Source organism: Epinephelus fuscoguttatus, linkage group LG8 (genome assembly GCF_011397635.1).
Source record: "Epinephelus fuscoguttatus linkage group LG8, E.fuscoguttatus.final_Chr_v1".
Classification (NCBI taxonomy): Eukaryota; Metazoa; Chordata; class Actinopteri; order Perciformes; family Serranidae; genus Epinephelus; species Epinephelus fuscoguttatus.
In genome coordinates, this window is record NC_064759.1 from 40,757,910 (window position 1) to 40,773,696 (window position 15,787).

The window sequence follows — 15,787 nt, forward strand, 5'->3', positions numbered from 1 at the left end:
TAAACCTTAATTCTTAAGTTAGTTGTTTTTCCTCTGTACCAGGCTCTGCTCTCTGCAGAATGCATTTACAAAGAGAATTCTGCAAACCAGCGCCAGGAAACGATAACCCCCCAGCCCCAGTGTGGTGAAAAGCTATTTCTTGCCACTTTGTTTCCATGGCAATGTTGATGAGCTAGTTGGTTAGTATGAGGTGGGTAGGGGAGCAGGGAAAGGACCTTTGCAGCCACCAAGTCAGGCCTGGGCATTTTAACAATTCATAAAAGAGTTGATGAACAGTTGAATCTTTCTCACTGTGTCTGTGAGATGAGCAGGAGAGAGACAGCGAGAGAGAAAGAGAGAGAGAGGAGGCAACAATGAGGTGGAAAAATAGACAGCGTCAGGGGTAATGCTCATATTGGCTGACACAAGGGAAAAGCAGCTTTTAAAGCATTTAGCTTTAATTTCATTCAGGAGTGACATAATTGATTTTAATGAGATGTTTATAGAGTGAAGTGCCGGTGTTGCTAAATCATTTGCGAGTCTGCCTGACGGGTACTTGTGAGGCTCGCACCGGGGAGAAGCAGAGAGGCACACAAACCTCTGCTGCCAGAGCTCCTCCAGCAAGCCTCTGCTCATCTTTACTCACTCCCGCACACAACTGAAAATATTGGGCTGCTTATTTTAATTAAGAACATATTTAATTCATGAAATACTTTCTTAACTTTGACACCGTATTGACTGAAATGCTTCAGCTGGAATATCTTTGTCAGTTTATCATGAACGAGGCGATGCCAGCCTAGTCCCAGCCATCTGGGTGAGAGTACAAGTTTACTTCTACTACCCAACAAATCTCACTGACTTCTCCTGTTCGAAGGATCTGTGCTGTGATTGACAGGGTGTCACATTGCTATTATGAGGTCCCCGTGGGCCTGTGTGGTTTATAGCGGAGAGAATGGATGGCAGTGTGAACATCACAGAGCTGCAGCTCCTGCCCTCAGCACTGAGAGGAAGATTGGATGCCATGAAGCTAGCAGTCACACTGAAGTCTTTCCCACCCAAACATACAAAGTAGCCTTGAACTAAATTAGGTCTGTGAAGGCCAATATCAGAGGCTGTCGTCACCAGTGAAACAGCATTGGCCATGATTTCAAACACTTAAACCTGCATATGTTAACATGTCTTTGACAAGGACCTCTTGCAGTCACACTAGCAATGACTGTTGAAGGACAAAGGGTCAAGACAAGGTTAGGGCAGATGATCAGGACTTAAACACTGGAGGCTGCTGTTCACACCCTCTCTCCTACCAACAGTCAAAGTGTGTTTCATTTACTCATTACCACACCATTTCTCTAACTTTAACCAAATAGTTTTAGTTGTCTAAACCTAACCAATCTTAACTGTAGAAGGCACCAACGTAGTCTTACAGAAATTCAGGAAATGACCACAACCCCTAACACTGCTTACTGTGGTAAATTACAGGGTGGTGGCACAGTTGGGTTTAAGCCCCAGAACTACTTGGTGAGGTTTTGAAAATAAGTTTGCGGTTTCAGTCAAGAGTACTTCATTTGTTACATATGGGACATAAGTATGTAGTAAAGTGATGTCAGTACATCATGTATCATGACGTAACTATGCAAAGGAGGTAAGTAAATAAAGTTAAAAGAAGCCAATGCTGAATTTTAGTTTTACACTGGACAAGAACAGTGGTCTCTTGCATGAAAATCTGGTGTCTATTTGACCCATCCACCTCCCCATGTGGACTTTCTTGCTCTTTATAATACCTAGGGGGTTGTAACATTAACTAGAGGCCAGTGTGTGATGTTGTTCAATCAGGAAATCCATGTGTCTACTATGACAAATTACTCTAATTAAACTTTCCATCGGCTCTGTTTCTGTGGTCCAGGTGCACATCCTCAATGCAATGTGTGCAACCAAGTAATGCGTCTGTTCAACCCAATCTCACTTTGAAGTTGTTGAATACTGCTGCTTGGGCACTGACTTCTGCTGTCAGACACTGAGGGAAAAAAGGCATTTTTTCACGTCGGTATGATACCTGACCATTTGCTGTTATTGCGTAATAACACCCAGCTATGTCAGTGGGAAAGGCAGCAGGACAACAACATGGGCTAAGTGGGCAAAAGTCCCCGTAGGATGAGTGGAAGGGGTGGTGGATTGGTTCAACAACCGTAGACTTTTACACGGGAGGCTAGTGTTTGCTTCCAATGAGATTTTAAAGCCAAACCCTGTTCTTTTTTCTCAAACCCAACCATGTGCCTGTGTTGGCTAAATGTAACCAAATGGATTTGTTGAAGGAAAAAAACGTCAATTGATGGTGTTGTACAGACGCAGTGCATTTATTTCAAAAGAGACTGTATGGAAACTGTACATTTCCTGCGAAAACGGGAGTGTATTGTATAACAGACAATGCATGTAACAGGCAGAAGTTGACATGGTGTAACAGAACGTTTACAACCCACGCACCCAGGGTATCTTGCACATCATATCTCATCATGGAAATTCCATGACCAAACGCTGATATGTGATGAGAGAATTTGTTGGTAAGCTAGACCAGGCTGAAGTGGCAGATCAAAAACAGTCTCATGAATCTTTTGTGCATTGGTTGTTCCTAATGGTTTTTGGAGGTTGCAGACAATTACTGTCATCCTCATGGTGATTTGTTAGTGAAAGTAGGGTGACCATATTTTCATTTCCAAAAAAGAGGACACTCGGCCAGCCACGACATAGCCTACTTAAATGATACTCGCAGTTTACTCAAAGATGCCTTATCATTTTAATATATTTAAAATTTATATGTATGGATAGAAAATTCAGTTATATTACAAAACAATATCTCTCAAAGACAGAAATTCAGATAGGCCCCAATAGGGGACACATACACACACTAGAGTGTGGCAATCCAAGCCCGATGGTACCCGACAGGTCGGGCGGGTTTGGTCAAAAATGTAGCTATAAATTGTATTCTGGCTCGGGTCGGATTCGGTCAGCTTTCAGTGAAAATATAGTGTAAAAATAAATAAAATCCTATTGTCTGTCCTGTTTATTGCTTGGGCACTGTTATTTACGTGACAACACCTGAACATAACACACACAGACACACATTGGCTGTTTGTTTCTACCTCTCCCCTCGCTGGAAGTCTCGGACCTCCAGCCGCCCGCCTCCTCCTTGATTAAACGCTGAAAATAAAATAAAAGAGGGAGACAGGTTTTTCCTATTTTATCTTATTTTGTTATATTTCTCCCTCTCCTGTCGCTGGAAGCGTTGGACCTCCCGCCTCCCGCTCCCGTCTCAAACACAGAGGTCTCCCTCTATGCAGAGCACCCATGGCGCACGCCCGGCCTGTTAAATACCCTGTAACCATAACAACTGTGTGACACAAACTCAGTGCTTTGGTCATTAAATAATGTCGGGCTCGGTTCAGGTTCGGACAGAAATATGCAGCCCGTGCCACACTCACACACGCACACACACACACACACACACACACACACACACAAACACACGGAAAACCGGACATTATCATTTATCGTTTATAAAACCCCCCTGGACGCCCCGGACGGGACGTGAAAAGTGGACATGTCCGGGCAAAAGAGGACGTTTGGTCAGCCTAAGTGAAAGCAATAACGAGTAACCTACTTGATCATTTTGGTTGGGATGTTTACATTGAGCTTAAGTGAGTGGTCACACCAGAGAGTTGCACAGTGGAACACATCTGCTCTGCACATCTGGAAGCCTGCAGAAGTAATATTACTTGGAGAAGGTGCAGTGGCATTGTTGGTTTTAGCTAGTTTTGTGTGTGGTTTTAAAGAGTGAGGCTCAATCTGTTTTTATTCAACAGAGCAGGATTATATACAATTGCATACTGTGTCTCAGTTAATATAATAGCTTTCCTTATTTGGGAATCTGTCATCCAGTAATTCAAAATTCAGCACTGTCAGAATGGCTGAATTGGTCCATTCTGCAGTCTTTGTCAAAAGTTCACCAAAGTTTAACTCCATGCCAAAGCACCATCCAAACTGTCTTTGCCTCTGTGTGGAAATGCACTGATTGTAGCAATTCCGTGAGAGAATCAATTCACACCAAACAGGACATTGTGAAAGGACTGGAAAAGAAAATGTCTGGAGCATAGGACTTGTTACTACGGTGCAGCAATTTATGTTTGGGGTGGCATCATGGCAGAGAAGTTAGCCTTGTCACTCTGTTTTCTCCACTGACTTTTATGATGTTTTTATGATGTATATTTGTACATGCCATTAGCTAGACATGAGCAATGACCAGAACCTGCCAATACTATGAGATGCAGCCATTAGCTATTAAAGACGTGCTGTTTCTTGAACCATAAGGCAATTTTTATTTCTTTTTGCCAACAAATCCCATGTGCAGACCCAAACCAATAATGAATATATCCCACAGTCACTACAATGAGTGTATCCAAAGACTGATTTATCTTATTGCTCAAATGTCATCTAAAAACTATTAAAAACACATAAATGAAAATAGTCCCATGTAATGCACTCATTACTCCATTTAAAGTTACATTTGCAAAAACACTGCAGTACCCAGCTGTCTAATTATTTAGCCATTTTATGAATGAAATCATATGTGAGCCCTCTGCATTTTTAAAGATTTAGATGTCGCTGAAGTGGATTGGGTCAGAAAAACCACAAACAATGTCTGGAAATTGGAAAATATAGAGACATTGCAGTTTTTGGTATTTTCATAGGATGTCTTGTTAATATGCTGATGTAAGTCTGTCTAGTCATTCAGTGTTTCTCGACAATTTTCATGGAATTCTCTGTGATTAATCAAGGTTCCTAGATGATTCTAAGTGTTTTAGACCTTTTTGACTTCGAGCCATCTTTAGGGCTGGGTATCGTTTCAAAAATTAGATACCAGTACCAATATCAGTACCTTTATCAGGCTAAAGTGTCCCCATGTATCCACAAAATATGAAAATCTGAAGAGCTGGTTCCCATAAAATTAATCAGGCACATTCCTGCTCTCCAGAGTGAACCATTTCCATTTTGGACACTTGTTGACCTTTCCTAAACCACCACCATGAAGTTACAATCTCTACTTGTATACCAAAAACATAAAGATGAAACAAGAATGTTTCCATTAAATTAACTAAGTCCATTCCTGCTCTTCAGAAGATGTAATTTTTTCAGTTTCATAACATTAGCTTTCCTCCTGTACAACCCCCATGATGACATCGCATATGAATATTAGCTGGATTTCTATGAATTTGTATGAATATTAACAGGTGAGCCCCCCTGATCTTGGTGATGCCTATTCTCTTGTGTAGTCCATACACCAACGTTGTCACTTGCAGAGAAGATACTTGACAGTATGACACGTAGCATGACAAATTCTACAACCAGTGTAACATTGGTTATTTCTGAGATAACTATGAAGTCAGTTAAAGTGGGTCATATCCATCCTATCACTGTCGGTTGACACCCATATCTGAAAAACGATACAGCATAACCCCCAACACGCACACTTAACAGCCTCCAGGTGACACCCACACTGCAATAAATTCACACTCCTTTGCTTCAACACCTTCTTCTAACACAGATTATTAATACCTCACACTCCTGCGGGCACATGCTGAAACCAGGCTGAATTTCTAGAAGGCAAGCTTATTGACTGTGATTGATTTTGAAACATCTCTGGACATCTCCCATGCATATGGATCCAGCTTCACACACACACACACACACACACACACACACACACACACACACACATTCACACATGTCAAAAAGCCACTGGAGTGTCTTCACCACGCTATTACAGCCAAACTGGCATCTTAAGCTGCAGTCTTCCAATGCTCAATCAGGGCTCAAATGGGGGAAAATGACAGGTTTGGGAGTGATTTTTTCCTGCAGGACAATGCTTTCCCAATCACCTCAGGGCACGATTTTCATGCAACAACTGTAGAGAGCTGTTTTGATTGCTTTTCAATCAAGCGAGACAAACACTAATTAGATTTTTTTGAGGAACTGCAGAATTATAGGCTTCTTTCATGAAGCGTGGATGACTGGCAATTCTCTGATAGCTCCAACGACACTCCTCTGTTCCTACCGACTGTTTACTGTCCAGACTTTATCATGCATATGTGTTTATATAGAGAGAGAGAATCACACATATTCAGCTTGAGATTCTTTTGTGTGTTGTTTATTTGTTTTGCTTGAATGGTCTTTTGTTGCTATATATATATAAAAATGGCATCATACTTCATTGAAATGCAGAATAATGCTGCTCCTGGTATCACCAGTGTCTTCATTTACCGTAGGCATTTTGTAATGTCCACTTTAATCCTCAAAACAAATTTTTCAGCCATAGTGTGACTGTATTACACAGAGCCCCCTGAAGGGTACATATACAGTACAGGCCAAAAGTTTGGACACACCTTCTCATTCAATGCGTTTTCTTTATTTTCATGACTATTTACATTGTAGATTCTCACTGAAGACATCAAAACTATGAATGAACACATGTGGAGTTATGTACTTAACAAAAAAAGGTGAAATAACTGAAAACATGTTTTATATTCTAGTTTCTTCAAAATAGCCACCCTTTGCTCTGATTACTGCTTTGCACACTCTTGGCATTCTCTCCATGAGCTTCAAGAGGTAGTCACCTGAAATGGTTTTCCAACAGTCTTGAAGGAGTTCCCAGAGGTGTTTAGCACTTGTTGGCCCCTTTGCCTTCACTCTGCGGTCCAGCTCACCCCAAACCATCTCCATTGGGTTCAGGTCCGGTGACTGTGGAGGCCAGGTCATCTGCCGCAGCACTCCATCACTCTCCTTCTTGGTCAAATAGCCCTTACACAGCCTGGAGGTGTGTTTGGGGTCATTGTCCTGTTGAAAAATAAATGATCGTCCAACTAAACGGGATGGCATGTCGCTGCAGGATGCTGTGGTAGCCATGCTGGTTCAGTGTGCCTTCAATTTTGAATAAATCCCCAACAGTGTCACCAGCAAAACACCCCCACACCATCACACCTCCTCCTCCATGCTTCACAGTGGGAACCAGGCATGTGGAATCCATCCGTTCACCTTTTCTGCGTCTCACAAAGACACGGTGGTTGGAACCAAAGATCTCAAATTTGGACTCATCAGACCAAAACACAGATTTCCACTGGTCTAATGTCCATTCCTTGTGTTTCTTGGCCCAAACAAATCTCTTCTGCTTGTTGCCTCTCCTTAGCAGTGGTTTCCTAGCAGCTATTTGACCATGAAGGCCTGATTCGCGCAGTCTCCTCTTAACAGTTGTTCTAGAGATGGGTCTGCTGCTAGAACTCTGTGTGGCATTCATCTGGTCTCTGATCTGAGCTGCTGTTAACTTGCGATTTCTGAGGCTGGTGACTCGGATGAACTTATCCTCAGAAGCAGAGGTGACTCTTGGTCTTCCTTTCCTGGGTCGGTCCTCATGTGTGCCAGTTTGGTTGTAGCGCTTGATGGTTTTTGCGACTCCACTTGGGAACACATTTAAAGTTTTTGCAATTTTCCAGACTGACTGACCTTAATTTCTTAAAGTAATGATGGCCACTCATTTTTCTTTAGTTAGCTACTGTATATATATATATATATATATATATACGTGTGTGTGTACATACATATGTTAAACTAGCCTATAATTAATTCAAAAGCAGTTGAGGATAAACATTCCAAGCAGTTGAGGATAAACATTCCACTGTGACCCTTCGGGGCCTCCATACTGTACTACACATATCTTTTACTGTACACTGTTTCCATATTTCTACATGCATTAAGTGTTTCTGAGAGGCTTTTCAGAGTGGGCTACCACCCTTTGTTCTGTAAATTACAGCAGCAGCTAGAAATTCACCCTTTATAGCACTATTTAATCTCATGTCCCTAGGATTTTAAATAATCTTGACTAGGACAAAGCTTTTTCCAAAATAGTTTAAGAGTTTATAGATAGCTGGAAGAGCATACTGAGCATATGGAATGTGCGCTCTTGTCATTAAGGGACCTTAAAATAATGGACTGTGTTCCAGAATTAAGGAAATTAACAATGTACCTGTAGCTCCTTAAAAACTCAGAATAACCCATATATGGTGTCACCCTCACCACTCCCTTTACTCCTGCTCCAACCTGCAGATGTCTCTATTCTAAAGTGACTATTACACATGGACTGCAATAACCCTAGACTAACTGGAACAAGATAAAACAAAAGTATCCTGTATTTGATCATTATTAGTAGTATTAGCACTAGTAGTTTCCACGATCGAGGCTAGTGAGTAAGGGAGATTGTGCCTTTGTGATGGGAGCTCCAAAGATGTTGGAATAGCCTTTTAAGGCAAAACTCAAGATGTACATGTCATTTCAGTATTTAAGTATTTTATAACCTTTTTTTTAAATTATCTTTTTTTCTTAATATTTTATTTGCACACACATAAAAGGTGCATAAAATCCAGATAGTGACAAATAAGAAATGTGTCAGGAGGGGTCAAGAAACCACAGGTTTAACAACCGTCCGTTCAACTTAAGGAGAAAAACTATGCTGATATAATTTATTTAAAAAATAAAAATGAGTGACTAATTGGTATACAACAAACTAATTAAAACAGAAATAAAGAAATATTGAAAAGAAAAAGATTGTGTGTGTGTGTGTGTGTGTGTGTTTATATATATATGTGTATGTATATGTGTGTGTGTTATTCTTTCTGTTTTAGATTTGTGCACATATTATGACATTGCCTTATATTTCTCTATTGCCATGTGTTGTTGTTTTTGTGCTTTTTACCACTATGTGCGCTGTTCACTTTAATTTGTACAGCATTTTGGTCAAGTGTTTTTTTTGTTTTGTTTTGTTTTGTTTTGTTTTTGTTTTATGTGTTATATGCATAAATTTGACATGAATTGTATAAGTGCAAATATTAGTATTGGCAGCAGTAGTATTTGTAGTACTGTTATACAATGCTTATTAAAGAGGTTCTGTCATTTGTAAAAATGTTTACAGGTAATAACTGTAAAATGTAGCACTAATAATAAAAAATATAGTAAAATATAGGCCATGTTATTTGAGTTTAGTAGCTTTATTATTGGAAACTTTACTCTGTGCATAACATTTATATTTGCACATTTTATACAGTCTAATCTGTCTAATTTATGTTTGAATGTACTTGTATTTTTTATGAGTTTCCTTGCCCTTATATCCTGTGTGTTACGCTGCTGTAACATGTAATTTGCACTACTACTGTAGATGAATGCACCATTTTGAGCTTCACTTTCATCTTAAAGTAAATACAATCAATAATACAAATAAAATAAAGTCTGTTTTTAGGCTTTGGCAAATGCATTTACTGTTTTTCTCCATTAACACTCACTCACTCTGCCTAGCCGTACGTCTGAGTTTCACTGTGAGGCTTTGATTCTGCCATCATGATATTGATATTTCTCTGATTCTGAAAAGCTCCATGCTGCCGCAGCGTGCTGATCTGTCGTGTGCTGCATTCCATGTTAATGACACTCTGTTTACCCCCCCCTTTGGCTTGCAGACGGACGCCGCACTGATGTACGATGCCGTGCACGTGGTGGCCGTGGCTGTGCAGCAGTCTCAGCAGATCACTGTCAGCTCATTACAGTGCAACCGACACAAGCCCTGGCGCTTCGGGAACCGCTTCATGGCCCTCATCAAAGAGGTAGATGCTGCTCTACCTGCTCCCCATTCTGTCTTCCTCCTCAACATACACGGCACCTCCACACAGAGAACACATGCTCTCAGGAAAGCAGACAGAGATGGAATGCAAATAAGGCAGAGGCAGTCAAGAAAGGGAATATGAATAAATAGAAATTATTTATCTGTGTATTTATTTATATGGAAATATTTTATTCAGTATGTGTACATACATACTCCCCCGAGGAGGGCAGCCATCTTGAGCCTTCTCTCCAAATTTCAGTATTAATCACTGATGCAGAGACAAAAACACATTATCTTAATTTTTGGTAATTGCCCCACAGTTTGATGCATTTGTGAAGCTGGGACAGTTAATCCAGAGCTTTCTGTCTGTGAAAAGGCTGGGTATTAGGCAACCTATATTTAGGGCTTCTAACCCTCTGTTCCCCTTTAGTTTGCAGAGACCAAGAGAAGCAAATAATTAGGGTTTATATGCAAATGGGAAGAACATACATGTGGATATATTTATATTAAGCTAACCATATAAATGTTTTCTTCCCTGACCCTCCCCTCATTCCCTCTTTTCTTTCCATCTTCTCTCAATCTGCTACTGTTGGGCTGTTTTTGTCCTCTGATTTTGAAGCTTTCTAAGCCCATAGTCACACAAGAGGATGCCAGCATTTTTTAAGACGCTGTTAGCTCAATGGCTACAGTGCAGAAAATCGCTTGTGCTAATCCAGAATGATGCTCTGCACATGTTCACAGGACATTATCTTTTAAATCCTCTCTTCTGCATGAACTTTACTGCACAGAAGAACTCACATCATAATGTCCCCAGATTGAAATTAATGTAAATTTGCTCTGATTGTTATTGCACTGCAGATTCCGTGAGAATACCAATACAGAATGTAAGAGGAATGTTATATGCCTGTTTACAAAATGGTTAGATGAGAAATTTATGACAAGATAAGACCGTTTGTTTGGATTTGGTTTATTAAGGTCATTCTTTGAACTGGAAAAAAAAATCTTTATCTCTTTTTTTTCTCTACAAGCTGCTAACAATTTCTTAGCTCAGTCAGCAGGATGAAATGTTGGCCTTGTACATTTGCGCAAACCACAGATTACATTACATTACATTATAGTTACTGCATTTGTATGTTTCATACATATCATATACAAATTTCTAATGTGAGCCTCAAATTACATGTAAATGAGCTGAATTTCTCATCAAAGGATGGAGGGGATGGTGGATGGCCTTATAGCTAGGCAAGACAGGTGGCAAGCAGCAGACCACTGTTTGACATGAGTGACAAAAGGTCAATGGTTGAACCTTAAATGGGATTAAGTACAACAATTGACTTACTGAAATATATTTCTGACAATACAAGTTGAATGTATTTAGAAGAAAAATAAATGTATTGTTATCATTAAAACACATCTCAATGTGCCATCTGATACTTCCACCCCTGTAGGTATTATGAAATAGTGAGGTCTATCTGATGGAGTCAGGTGTGTGATGCGCAGGAATCATAAATGCTGCTGATAAAAACATGTGAGGCTGACTGCTGCCTGATTAGCTAAGTCAGAATGCATCACCAAAAATCAGGAGCTCCTAAAAGAAATGTCAGGGTACAGAGCGAACAAGGAAAAATAAAAGGAGCAGATAGGCAACGGCCAAATGTATGACAAAAACAAACCAAAAAAACACCCAAAAACATGAAGAAGCACCAGGTATGGCAGGCAGAGCTGAAGGTGAGAAGTGAGTAAGACTAATTTGTAGGGCTGTAGTCTCCTGGTCGAATAGTCGATTATTTGGTCGCTATGCTCTCATCCGACCAAATTGTCATTAGTCAAATAATCGCCGTGTTGCTTTCATAAGGAGAAAAGTGCTGCATCAACAGCTTTCCAGGATTAATCCATTATTTCCTGTGGCGGGGGGACAGGCTAAGTTATCTGTGAAAATGGGGGTGTTTACAAAACACCCCCTTTGTTGACAGAAAGTTGAACTCACCCACCCTCAAGCTCAGCGTCACGGTGATGCAGACCTCCTGTCTGTTTGACAGGACACCATTTCACTTTAGTCAACCAAGATTTTCTTTGGTTGACTACAGCCCTACTAATTTGTAGTAAGAAAACCTACTGTGGACACAGGTATTATACTAAACTAGAAGACCTGAGGCATCGATTGGTACCAACCATGTTATGCTAGCTTGTTGGAAAGGGGGGCGAAATAAGGCCCCAAATTTGTGTTACATTTTGTTACATTAATGGAACATTACCTTTTTTCCAAAATTATTTCTGCATACTGTGGTCCCTAACAGTCTTTAAATTGCATTAACTGGGTTTGAGTGGAAAACAAAGTGTTGAAATCCATGTGCTTACTCATGATTTGATCTTATTACCATTATTTATTACTATTATACCATATTACCAGTAATTTCTTCAATCAATGTTCTGTAATCATTCAGTGGCCCAGGACACATGTGACTACATCTGCTTTTCAAAATAAAAAATAAGGTCTTAACACAGAGTAGATACAAAACACATGTGGAAATATGATTAATTGGATTATATTTGCAGGAAGTATAAATGTAACATTCCTGAGGTTTCCAGAAACGTACAATACCGACATTTAATCTGGTGATTGGGATGAATGTGTACATTCTGCTGGTGATAAATGGAAGTGCAGGGTGCTCTTTTGAGTGTCTCATATTACTAGCAATGGATAAACTGCAGTGAAATGTGCATACAATATATTATGAGTGAAAAAGAAAAACATTATGAAGGGGTGAAACGCTGAAAGGCCAAACTTTCCAGTTGTACACAAGAAATAACAAAATGTAATGCACACATTGTACTGAAATTTTGGGGCACTCATGCTCCCCAGAGGCGGGAGCACTTCTGATTTGACCCCACTTCACTTTTAGGGAAAATCTTAACTTTTTCTTTTGTATAAACCTTTGCCTTTTTTTTTTGGATACTATAGGCAAAGAAGACATATAGCGAAAGAAGATGACATACAGCAGAGGGTTACGATCGAACATGGGCCTCCAGCCTGTTCTCATTCCAAAGTCATTAAATACTGCCTCTTTGTCAGGGACACCAAAGGCCACCTTTTGTAGACCAAGGCGTCATAATGCGGTGGGACACAGCAGTATCAGTTTGAAACCCCTCCGGTAATAATATAAGGAGCTGGAAAGTTCCTACCAGGCAGGCAGGAAGGTTGGTGCATGGATCCAGCAAACCCCACACTTTCACCCATGAGGCAGGTGTTCACTTCCCATGTGAATGTGAGCCAAACCATGATGTGTCCATGGTGTGTTTAAACCTAATTACATGTTTGTTTGTTTTTCCTAAACCTAACCACATCTTTTTGCTGACGTCACGGTTGAAGTGTCCCTGAACATCAACAGCAGATGCAGAGGGATACCTTGTGTGTCTACATATTACACACAAGGTATCCCTCTGCATATGCAGAGGGATACCTTGTGTGTAATATGTAGACCTGAAAGTCCACTGACAAAGTGGCGATATGTGACAACTTGGGATGTGAACGTGTTGGGGCATCTGTGGTAAGGTAACAGCCTCAGTACATGGGGTTTGCAGGTACTTGAGTACTCTACTCAAATGTGTGAGTTTCTTAAAATGTCCATCCCTTCTTTCAACATTGTCATACTATAGTATATTTAGAAACATTTCCTTGCTGAATCACTGCTGTGTTTTAGAGCTGCCCATATACCACACAGTGCAATAGGAGTCTGAAACCTAGTGAAACCTAATGTCATAATAGCAAGCATTGGTAGGAATCATTTTTAGTTAACACAGATGTTTAAGGGCTTTTTCGTATTAGGTGCAATTGATTCGTATTGTGCCCAGCTACCATTGGCTTCTGCCCCTCCATTTATCCATAGCTCGGGAAACTTCAGTGGCAAAGAATATTAGTAATGTGAAGTACGCATCATCTACGTGACCTTTGTTTATGTTGTCATTACAGTGTAAAAAAGAGTGCCAATCACACAATCCCAAGCCCACACATTGTAGTCCACCTTTGCAGTATGCCTTTTAGTTTATATTTTGGAGAGAACATAAAATAACCCTCTCACCTGCCATCCTACTTTATTACTCATGGCCGTGTAGGATGAAATCTAGGGATGCTGCAGGCATAAGAATATGCATATGACAGACGAGACCAGTGGCATTAAGAAATGCCTTTGCAACTGCTATTTGCATCATATGGCAGTCCATTTCTGTGTTTTGGTACAGTTGGTTTTCATACTTGATGCAAACCAAACCCAAGTATATATGAACTGTACTCGAGACAAACTTTTCAAGTCGGTACGGTACACAGTTTTAAACAAAGTGGACTTTGTGGTCAAGTGTGTACTTGGATCCGGGCCTGGGTCCCTAGTGTGAAAGCTTTCTTAAATGCAGAATATTCTTGTTTGCTGGGTCACTTTATAACACCTTTCTGGACCTCTTGACCCTCATTTCAGAACCCCTTTGTTGGCTGAAGTGTAGTCTTTTGTATTAGCCCTCACCCTCAGTGCCTCTGTGTTAGAGTCTTAAAGGCGCTGTATGTAAGAATGTGGCCAAAACGGTTACTGCACTCAAATTCAAAATACTGCCGCGAGTCGTGTCTGCCCCCCCTCCCCTACAGATCCGAGGTTGCTGGACAGCGGCACACTGGAGACTGATTTGTTTGCCCACGGGCGGCTGCCGTGGCAGGGCCGTGTCACCGGGTCTGTGATCTTCGGTTTTCCAGCGGACCGTTCGAGCAAGTCCAGCTTCTCTGCTGCTAACGCTGTTGCCGGGATACAGCTGAGGAGGAGCCGGCTGCTATCGCTATGTACCGGGACACTGCTAACGCTGCTGCCGGGATACAGCTGAGGAGGAGCCGGCTGCTAATGCTATGTACCGGGACACTGCTAACACTGCTGCCGGGATACAGCTGAGGAGGAGCTGGCTGCTAATGCTATGTACCGGAACACTGCTAATGCTGCTGCCGGGATACAGCTGAGGTGGAGCCGGCTGCTAATGCTATGTACCGGAACACTGCTAACGCTGCTGCCGGGATACAGCTGAGGAGGAGCCGGCTGCTATTGCTATGTACCGGGACACTGCTAACGCTGCTGCCGGGATACAGCTGGGGAGGAGCCAGCTGCTAATGCTATGTACCGGGACACTGCTAATGCTGCTGCTGGGATACAGCTGAGGAGGAGCTGGCTGCTAATGCTATGTACTGGGACACTGCTAATGCTGCTTGCCGTGCTGCTGTAGCTCAGTCGTAACTGTAACTGATGCTGAGACTCTACTGATTGCGTGACTGGTAGACGGCAGTGGGTGGCGCAACAGGCCAAAACACAAATTCAAAACATGAACATGTTTTGCGGACCGTAATTTTTTTTTTTAAAATGCGAATATTGTGGCTGTACTATTGTTGTCGGTGAGATCAGTATGTTATATGAACATTATTCCTTAGTCTCTGTGACATATTAGGAGGATTTTATGACTATTTGCTTTAGATTTCTTACATATAGCTCCTGACCAAAACCTCCTTGAAAGCCTCCCAGTTGAACCACAGAGTCAGTGAGCTGGTGTGTGTTGAACAGTTAGTTCTATGCTGCTGGGTACAGTAAACATAAAGTCTGCACTGAGGATAGAGCAGCAACTTGTTTCAACCAAGTCAGGTCCTCTAAAGTCAAGGTCAAATCCATAAGAAGCTTTTGTGCTGTGTTTTCTTTCGAGTTGTAAATAAGCTTTTTCTGACAGACAGATGAAAAAAAAAAAGTTTTCTGTGAAGAAATAAATGTTCTAGTAATTCTGGGTACACAGCACAAAGAAACTCAGCCATTCATTAAAAAAAAAAGCTGTCAAAGGTCTTGCAAATCTGAAAACAGAAAACTGATCATATAAGCAACCAGTCCTAATGTAGTTACTCCTGTTTTCTGCTGCCACAAAGACATTTCATTTCATTTTAATATCCAACATTATGTCCAGTCTGAGGGAATGATTAAATCTGCAGACAAAAAGGGCGACTAACCATTTTTTTTAAGGCTAATAACAATTCTAATAATTTTTTCGACTTTCATTTTAGAACTGATAGCATTAAGCTGATATTAGGCATATCAATATGATTAAAAA

At 40.9% G+C, this 15,787-nt stretch overlaps 1 protein-coding gene across 4 annotated transcripts in view; it reads left to right on the forward strand.

Annotated features, from left to right (window-relative positions):
- grik2 (glutamate receptor, ionotropic, kainate 2) overlaps window positions 1–15,787 on the forward strand; it is a 450,636-nt gene that overhangs the window by 271,111 nt on the left and 163,738 nt on the right. For all 4 annotated transcript variants that reach the window (XM_049583125.1, XM_049583128.1, XM_049583127.1 and 1 more), the window contains one exon: window positions 9,528–9,671. In XM_049583125.1, the coding sequence (XP_049439082.1) occupies window positions 9,528–9,671 (144 nt within the window). The remainder of the gene's footprint in view (window positions 1–9,527; window positions 9,672–15,787) is intronic.